A 10000-nucleotide genomic window follows, 5' to 3' on the forward strand; every position below is an offset into this window, starting at 1 on the left:
GACAGACGCACGGTCACACACGATCACACACACAGTCACAGAAAAAAAAGACACACGCAAACACAATCACAGACACACACACATACACACACAATCCCACACAAACAGATGCACACACAGACACGCACACGCATGGACACAAAAAAACGTGCACAGTTCATTTCAAATAAGGGCAAACACACTTTCACACAGGCAGGCACGAACGCACACACACACACACACACTTACACGTCACACACACACTGACAAAAGACATACAGACACAAGATGACGGCCATGTTGGTTCTCTCCACAGTCCCGCAAGCCCAGCGACCCGGACAAGGACAAGAAGGGCCTGGAGAACCGGGCGGACAGCATCGGGAGTGGCCGGGCCATACCCATCAAACAGGTCAGAGGCCTCCCTCTCCCCTCGCTCTCTCGCCCTCTCTCCCCATGTCTCCCTCTCGCTCTCATAGCTGATTAATAGTGATATCGCACCCTTGACATCAATTAGACTGGTGTGGTTCTCTCCTGGGAAGGAAAGAGGAGGTCATTAAGAGACAGAGAAGAAGAGGGAGAGAGAGAGAGGGAGAACAGCCTTCCGTTCTGCCCATTACTCCCCATTGGCGCTCTCTCTCTCTCTCTCTCTCACTCTGGTTCTGTCTTTACGTCTCTCTGTTCATCTTCCGTCTTCAGTCTATTGAGGAGCGATGCACCAAGGGGGGGAGGGGGGGGCGCTTTTCATTTGTAAAACCAAAGTTGTTGTGGAACCCGAGTTATCCCCTCTATTTTCCTGTCCCACACGTTTCATCCACAGCGCCAGGCAATTAAAAACATTTTGGGGTAATTTAGTCTTTCTCCAAAGTTGTCAATTAAAAGTATGCAATTATGACTCATTAAAGGGGCTGTATGTAAGATTTGTGAGTTTTAAAAAAAAGTGCAGAAGAGGACAAGATCTTAAAACCAACCAACCCCAAAAAACATCTCCTCCCTCTGCTTTTTCCCTCCCTATGTTTCTTGAATTTGAGGAGTTTTGCGTTCACACACCTGCAATTAATGGTCAGGATGAATTCCTCAAACCAATTAGGGATGAGATGACCTGATTGGTCAGAAAATAGCTAGGAGCGGTCTAGCAAATCGTCTCATATGGAGACAGGCGCAGTCAACCAGAAACCGATATTATCACAGAGCATTTCACTTAATAACAGCTGACAGATGGCTAGGCCATTTCTAACAAATTACAGACCCTAATCAGCTCTTAAATCTTAACTATAGCAACTTTATTTATACTATATATAATATATCAAGTTCAATCCCGAACTCGAACTTCACCAGGACGTGCAGGCGGCCCCATGTGGTCAGGGAGTGCCATTTAACGTATAGACTGTCTATATACCGTATAAACTATGACATCTGTCAAGCTTTTAGTGAAGGACGCTGTGTCCGGCGGTGTGCGTGAAGCTTGTGTTTCTGTACAAAGCTTCAAAGTTTACTATGTTTTGTTTACTACTTCATCACGTTGTTAACCGACGCTGATGTTGATACTTTGTAGAGCAGCCATGTTTTAATGAGGTGTGTGTGTTTATCTGTGTGTGACAGCCGAACCTGTGTCTAGTTCAGTACCTCTCTCTCTCCCTACCGTCTCTCTCTCTCTCTACCCCTACCTCTTCTATCTCCCTACCGTCTCTCTCCCTAGTGTCTCTATCTCCTTAGCCTCTGTCTCTCCCCACCACCTCTCTCTCCCTACCATCCCTCTCTCTCCCTCCTTTGTCTCTCTCTCCCTCTGTGTGTATTTTCATGTAATCCTCCCCTATCTGATTGGAAAGATGGACAGACAGACGGACAGACACAGAGAGAAGAAATGTTGTTAAGAGCAGTAGTAGAAGCAGCAAGTAGTTTGGCAGCAATGTGGTGTGTGCGTGTGCGTGTGCGTGTGTGTGTGTATGTGTGTGTACTCTTGCATTCGTTCTGTTTCTCCCGCCATTTAAACATGTGTGTGTACGGGAATCAGTTTTTTTCTCCCCCATTAATGTTTTTCCTGTGTGTGTGTGTATACACACACTTGCACACTTTTTAATGAGTGCACACTGCCCGCGGTCTGCGCTCTACTCATCCAGTCCTCCCAGTTACCCTCCTGCTGGACACACACACACACACACACACACCTGTGTGTTGGGCGATGTAATGTTGTTGTCTGTGAATGAAGTTTACTTCTGTTTTAATCGTCTAAGCGGGAAGTCTTGTGAGAGATTAAATAGAAATACGTTTGAATTGTAGGCATCTCTTTCGTTGCTGAGCATCTCTCTCTCTCTGTCTCTCTCTGTCTCTGTCTCTGTCTCTGTCTCTCTCTCTCTCTCTCTCTCTCTCTCTCTCTCTCTCGCGCTCGCTCTCTCTCTCTACTTACTAGCTGACACCACCCTGTGCTTCTGTAAGTCCTTTGTTAAAGAGTGCCATCATTAAGTATCCCAGCGCTCATTAAAACACACACACACACACCGACACACACACACACACACAGGTGGCGGAGCTCGCAGCCTCTAACAAGAACTGGGCGGGTTTCCACTCGGCGGCAATTACTGCCGGCCAAAAGCTTGTAGATCCTCACATCCACTGCTACACACACACGCACACGCACACGAATGCACGCACACACATCCCTTCACACATCTACCGTCCTACACACAGACAGATTTCCCTACATATATAATATAGATAGATAGATGAATAGATAGATGTCATATTACACACAGGCAGACATATGCCCCCTTCTTATATAATGTGTAATATCCATCGTCTCATAAGCGCTTATACTTCTAATGACTCAAATGGAGGACATCTACCTTAGAGGTGCTTGCGTGTGTGTGTGTGTGTGTGTGCGTGTGCGTGCGTGTGTGTGCGTGCGCGCATGCATACTTATTCCACGTCTGAGGAGGTTTGAGGTTGAGGGCAGATCGGGGGGGGGGGGGGTTGATTCATCGTTCACAGTTGGCAAAAGAATTTGGCGGCGTAGAAATCCAAAAAACGAAGAATCCTGACCCGTCTATTACGGGATCAAACCCAACCCGGATGAGACGGATACACAAATCGGCGCCGACGCCGCGCCACGCGGCGCCGCGTCCCCTCGCGCCGGGCCCGTCTCACGTGGCGAGCGGCGGAGGCGGACGCAGGCCAGCTTTTGTTTACCGACGGTGTTTATGGCGCCGCGGCTCCGCCGGCATCTGCTCGGCGCTGCTAATTAGCCGATAATTAGCGAGCGAGCGGGGGAGGGCGAGAGAGGAAGAAGGGGGGAGAGAGAGAGAGAGACCCGTGTGTGTGTCGATGTCAGGAGACACCGGGCCGCCACGCTTTGGTAAAGCCGACAAGCGAAAGCAGATTGTGTGTGTGCGTGTGCGTGTGTGAGATTTGTTTTTTTTGGTCGCATTTTATTTTGTCGCGTTTTTCATTCATCTACTCTGCGGAATCACTCCCAGCGCTCGCTTGGCACAAACGCACCCCATCTCTGAGGTAAGGTGGACGGATGTTACCTCCAGACCTATCGACACCTTTTACGTTATTCGCACACCTTCCCTGGGTTGTCCGGATGTTTGTTTCCCGACGCGCTCCCCGGCCCTTCGTAACTCTGCCACGCCCCCGGCCTCGTTCTGTCTCCAGACGAACGTCGTGCTCCGGCGATTTTAACAAGTCTCATTTGTTTGCAACCAGCCACCAACAACACCACCGTCACCCCTCCGTCCCCCCCGTCCCCTCCGTCCCCTCCGTCCCCCCCTGTCCCCTAACCTCCCCACCCTTGGCGCGGGGGGCGTTTAGAGAGCGGTTAAATTGGATGGTTAATTCGGGTGTTATTTACCCTGTAATTCATTAGTCTCTGCCCCGCCATTGGCAGCGGGCAGGCTGTAATTTCACGCTTCGCAATAAAAGATGTCTCATAATCCGCTTCATTTAGCAGCCAAGGGATTTAATGAAATTAACGGCGGCCCCTAATTAAGACGGTGAATATTAAAGAGCCGCTATCAGGCTCCTTAACGAGAGCGACGCGGGGCCCCGCCCACACCCCCCTTCCCGCCAGAACTGGAGCGGAGCCGGCTTCGTCTCGCTCTCCCAGGGAAGGGTTGGAGCCCCTAGGTGCCATTTTGGCCCCTCCTGACATTTATTTTCATGCACACTAGCCCCCCCCCCCCACCCAAGGAAGGAAGGGAGTTAGGACAGGGGGGCGGAGTCAATCCCCCCCTAGCTTCTGGTTTGTGGAGATGATTAAAACGAGCAGTGCAGACGTCAATCAGGGTGATTTTAGATTGCGCTCATTATGGGCTGGCGGTCTCCACGGGACGTCCCAGTTTTGTTTTGGGTGGTGGGGGGCGGAGAGAGAGATACGGGGGGGGGACAGGCGGTGTTGTTCTAAGCATCCTGTCCACCAATCCCGACCCGGATGGCTTCAGATATGTGTGTCTGTAGATTTGCGTGTGCATGTTTGTTAGCGCGTCCCGTCGTGCGTGCTGACGTGTAGGTTGGGTCAAGGGGTTAGCCTGGATTCACCCAGAGGGCGGGGGCTTATCAGGGTGGGAGAAAGGTCTCCTGTATCTGTAATTGTCAGTGTGAGAGTCTGAGAGGAGAGGGGCCTGAGAGGCACTAATTAATTGAGACTGCTCGAGTAAGGTTTAGATAATTGAGTTCCTTAATGAATTGCTCCCGACTCTGACCACATGAATCTGGAGGATGAGAGAGCAGTGGGGGAGGGCGGGTGGAGATGCTTCTTGTCCTTCTCCTTCTGCTTCTTCTCCCTCTTCTTCTTCTTCTTCTTCTTCTTCTTCTTCTTCTTCTCCTCCTCCTCTTCCTCCTTCTTCTTCTTCTGTTTCTTTTTCTTTCTTTCTTTCTTTTTATCCTCCTTTATTTCTTTCTTTCCATATTTCTTTATTTTCCTTCTTATTCTCTTTCTTTCTTTCTATATTTCTTTATTTTCTTCTTCTGTAGTTTAATTCGATCAAGTGGGCCTCGTCCCCCTAACCTTTGCCGTCCTGGGGGCCCTCAACACGCCTCGTCACGGTGGTGCAGGACTATCATCAGAGCTGTGTGTCCGTGTGCACCAGTCTGGATGCAAGCATGCGTGGGATTTGTGGGCCTACGTACGTTGTACACGTCATTTCAGTCGCAGTAGGTCACAGCAGTCCGTTATAAACTGCAGGGCCACTCGGTCCATGTCTAGAGCTGCACTCGTAGAAGCAACCGAATTGTTTCCCCAGCGTGACCGCAGACTCTCCGTTTAGGAGCAGACCCTGAACCAACCACAAAGACCCCTTGGCCCAACCATAGCCAATCGGTGTCACCTGGCAACCATCTCTGCCTTTCACCCACCTGCTCGTTGTCTGCTTGAGATGACCCGTGTCACACATCCTGATCAGGGTTCCCCGTCACCCTGCTGTCCGCACGTAACGCACCCGCGCCCACGCACGAGCGCATACACACACACTGCCCATGGACTTGATCGACGCCCCGTGATTGCTCCTCGCCACGGATCAGATGGCCGGCGTTGATTTGCGAACGTGGGCGAGTCCACCTCTCACTCAGACTCGGACCGAGCCCTTTCGCCCAACACCCCCTCCCCATGTTGACCCCCCTTCAAACCTCCCCCTCGGACCCATCCAACGGGTGGGTGTAAGGCCATGACACCTCCAATTTAGCCCCCCGCCCCCAGGGGACGCCCAAGAACAAAAGGAACCCCCGATGCCTCTGGGGTCTGTGTCCTCAGTGTTCAGGAGATAACGGCTTCCCCCGCCCCGGTCCAATAGTGGGTTGTCCAGCCCCATCAGGGGACTGGGAGTGGGTCCCTTTGTCCGGGCTGATTAGGGGACAGATTAGTTTGTATCGACGGCCGACCGGCATCCTGGGCCAGGCGGGTTCCTTGATAAGTGAGCTTATCTGTGATGGAGAGCTTTGACGGCTCCTTGAGTGGCCCCCAGGTTTCTCTTTGTAGAGCAGAGACGCCACCGCCCCAGATGCTGAGGCTTTCGGACGGTGTGTTTACTCATTTTCTTTAACCCCCCCCCCCCCCCCGTTTTTTCTTTGTCGCCTTTTCGTATGGCTTTCTTTTCAGACGGTCTCCTTATCTGAGCTGCTTTTCTCGTAATCAAAGTAGCAAAGTTTAAAACGTGTGAAGTTAAGCTAGTTAAGTGTGAACTAGCTTGTAACTTAAAATAACTTGGATATATCTGTTGTGAATTCGAATTGATATTGAGTTCAATATTGTTATCAATAAAGTCTTAATCTATCCTTGATATTTTCTACAAATAGTCAATGCTGACCAGCCCGAACAACTCTTTGTTTACAAGACTCTTACTATCGCCACTGTTGCCCTGCAAGTCCGAGGGGACAGAAGTTACTGTTACTGAGATTCTGTCATTCTGAAGGACGGAGGGTTCAATCTGACACATGTCGACTTAAAGAGCAAAACCTTCTGTTAGAAACCTCTTTCTGAGCGATCTATTAAAGACACGCCGTGTTTTCAGTGGACGAAATTGTGAAATAACTTCATGTCTTGGAAGTTACTCATCAGTATAAAGATAAAAATATATTTGTCCTTGAAACAAAGCACTGAAAGCTAGGTTTATACCCTATTGGCAAATTCCAACATTTTAAGGAAAGCTTCTTTTGAGACCGAACCCTAGACAGCGGACCAATGTATTTACAGTTGGGCTCCGGGAGCCGTCCTAACTTCGTGTCTTCAGTCCCCGACCACATCCTTGGCGTCCCCAGCCTCCGTCAGGGCCCTCCATCATGCGAGAGGCCCTGCGGTGCGGGCCCCATCCATTGGCCCCATGGACGTTATCCAACGCCGCTCGCTTCCCCTAACAAATGACCTCATCATCCCAAACCCCTTCCAGACGGCGACCTTTCACTAAGCACTACCCTGCCATACTTCACCGGAGGTTTGTGGTGGTGGATGGGAGGGGGGGGGGGGGGGGCTTCACCGTGCCCACCACAGAGACACCACCCCTGAGGCTCCCACGTTCCACTGTCGTCCCCCCCGCCGGAGGGGCTCCAGCTTTCCAGGGACTTTCTGTCATTTTGTGATGCATCCTTTCTTTGTCGGGGGGCCGGTCGGATGAGACTCTCATCCGCACGACGGTCCCGACGTGACATGGGACGGCTGCCGGCTCATAACCGAGCGGAGGGAAACACTCCTGACGAATTGTTACGTCCCCCCTCCTCTCCGCCGTGAGCCAGCGGCTAGCGACCTTTTACGAGGCATTAGCGGCGTAATACCTCAGCGAGACAAAGCAGTCGTGCTTTACGGCGTACAGACTCAGTCTCGGCCCTGACACGCGTTCTCCTTTTGTCCAGATCCCCCAAAACCCGCCGCCCTCTTTAAAACACACCCTCTGGAGGTAAAGTAAGAGGCGGCGTGGTGAGTGTGTCACTGTGCCTGGAGGGGGTGTTGGGAGGGGTGGGGTTCGGTGAGTAATGCAAGGCGTAACCTATCAGGGGGATGTGGACGTTGGCGTACAATTAGCCTCTCTTTTTACCCCGGCTCGTGCGCCCAACAGATCACTTGTCGTCTGCCCTGCAATGGATAGGCGGCTTAAATTGATTAACTGGCTCGTACGATGCGTGCATGCGTGTGTGTGGCTCTTGTCAGACCTTCTGTGTGTGTGTGTGTGTGTGTGTGTGTGTGTGTGTGTGTGTGTCTCAACACGCTAACCCTCCGAAGAGGGATGAACCCGGTTGAGTTAAACCGAGATTAGCATTTGCGGAGATGAATCAAGCGGCCTTTTAACGTTCAGGAAGGATTGCGTCTCAGCGTTCTGCTCAACGTTGGCTACAGCAGGGATTTTACATCCCAAATGGTGTTTTGTAGTTTGAAAGTAGTTTGGTCAATGAACAGTTAGGTACCATCATTGGCCCATGGTAGTGGTGCCTAATACACGTAAAATATTAAATACACTAAAAGAAATGTACTCACAAAAGTATAACCTAAGCATCCATAAACTTAGGATGTGTAAGGATACTAATTTGGTTTTAAAATATATTCATTTTAATATTTTGGGCATTATCATGGTGTTGTTGGTCTAGTGCTATCATTATGCTGTTGCCGTACTATTGTTAGCTCATCATGGGGTATCACAAGAATCTGCACTCATGTACACTTATTCAATTAATAAATTAACTTAATAACAACATTTTACTTGGACAGTAGGGAAATTTAATTAACTAGCTAGTCAGTTAGCTAGCTTAATGTAAACACTAATGTGAACAAGACAATTTACTTCAAAGTATCATAAATTAAGTTAAATTACCCATTTAGTTGCACGCTGTTCTGCGGATGCTATGGAATTCCACACATATTGATCAATTTCAAATGAGCGCATGCAAATGTGTTTCCCAAAGCTAGCATGACAAGGGAACCACACCCCGGTTCACAAAAGAGAACTATTAGCATCTTTCACACGCTCTTAACAGTTCTGACCTCTTAAAATCAGACACATATTTTAACAAACAACACCCAGCATCTACCTATATATATTTATTATTACGGTGCTTGTGTTCACTGTTCTAAATGTCTCGCCTTTCAATTGCGGACGCCAATCACTGCGGAACGGTCCGCCGACGGTCTCCACGGTGACGGGCAGGCGCTCTAATGGAACTTGAAGCTGGTTGAATGGCGGTGTGGAGGCGGAGACAAGGAGGGGGGGCGGGGCGGGGGGCAGGGGAGGAGACTGCTGTCCATCAAACATCCCCCCGTCCCCATCCCTCCCCCTCCCTGGCGGCTGGACTCTATTAATAAACGGCGGCGCGTTAATGTTGCTGGGGGTCCGGTGAAGTGACACGCGCTGCGGCCCCCGCTGTAATTGCTAATCAGTCGACGGTGGCGTTCACTGTGAACACACACACACACACACACGCAAACACTGCTCATTCTTTTTTTAATTTTCGCTCTCTCTCTCTCTCTCTTTCTCTCTCTCTCTCTCTCTCTCTCTCTCTCTCTCTCTCTCTCTCTCTCTCCCCCCCCCCCCTAATGATTCCAGTTGAAATGAGGTGTGTGTGGGCGGTGGTCCTAAACGGCCTCTCAGCCGAGAGAGGTTGATAAGAGAAAGTGTGTGTGAGAGTAGGATGTTAACGAGGCTCCATGAGGAGGGGTAATTAACTGCTGATCTTTCCTCTTTGTCTCTCCTCCTCTCTTCTCTCCTCGTCTCCTTTCTTCATCTCCCCTCCTCTCCTCTTTCTCTCCCCCTCTTCTCTCCTCTATTTGTCTCCTCTCTTCCCTCCTCTCCTCGCCTCCTCTCCTTGTCTGCTCCTCTCCTCGTCTCCCCTCTTCCCTCTTTCTCTCCCCTCTCCTCTCCTCGTCTCCTTTCTTCATCTCCCCTCCTCTCCTCTTTTCGTCTCCCCTTTCCTCTCCTCGTCTCCCCTCTCCGTTCCTCTTCTCTCATGTCCTTTTCTCCCCTCTTCTCTCCTCTACTCTTCTCTCCTTTCCTTTTCTCCCCTCTTCTCTCATCTCCTCGTCTCCCCTCTCCTCTCCTCTTCTCTCGTGTCCTTTTCTCCCCTCTTCTCTCCTCTACTCTTCTCTCCTTTCCTTTTCTCCCCTCTTCTCTCATCTCTTCGTCTCCTCTCTTTTCCCCCCTCTTGTCTCCCCTCTCCTCTCCATTTCGACTAGCCTTGTATAATTATATTGTTCGCACTGTAATTTGTCAGACCCTCCAGAACAGTGTACAGTTCATCCCGACACATACCGCTCTATATTTAAACGTCATATGGGTCGTACGCAGTTCTGTTTACAAAAAGCAGCGCCAAATGTCACGTACTGTGATCATGAATCGCTCATCACGTCGTGTTTCAACCCTGTTTGTTTCAACGTGAAGCACTTTGATTCTGCCCCGTGTATGAAAAGTGCTCTATAAACAAAGTTAAATGTGTGTGTGTTGGGTCCTGACTATGTTGTTGTTGTTGTTGTCGTTCAGGGGATGCTACTGAAGCGGAGCGGCAAGACACTGAACAAGGAGTGGAAGAAGAAGTACGTCACGCTGTGTGACAA

At 50.1% G+C, this 10000-nt stretch overlaps 1 protein-coding gene across 4 annotated transcripts in view; it reads left to right on the plus strand.

Moving 5' to 3' along the window:
- The window catches only part of agap1 (ArfGAP with GTPase domain, ankyrin repeat and PH domain 1), a 134355-nt gene that overhangs the window by 82431 nt on the left and 41924 nt on the right, over positions 1 to 10000 (plus strand). For all 4 annotated transcript variants that reach the window (XR_013811799.1, XR_013811800.1, XM_079734727.1 and 1 more), the window contains exons 9-10: positions 296 to 388; positions 9927 to 10000. The exon at positions 9927 to 10000 is cut by the window's right edge and continues 31 nt beyond it. Coding sequence is in view for 2 of the 4 variants with exons in the window: in XM_079734727.1 (XP_079590853.1) it covers positions 296 to 388; positions 9927 to 10000 (167 nt within the window). In the remaining 2 variants the exon portion in view is untranslated. The remainder of the gene's footprint in view (positions 1 to 295; positions 389 to 9926) is intronic.

The sequence above is a fragment of the Pollachius pollachius genome (genome assembly GCF_949987615.1).
Source record: "Pollachius pollachius genome assembly, chromosome: 4".
Lineage (NCBI taxonomy): Eukaryota > Metazoa > Chordata > Actinopteri > Gadiformes > Gadidae > Pollachius > Pollachius pollachius.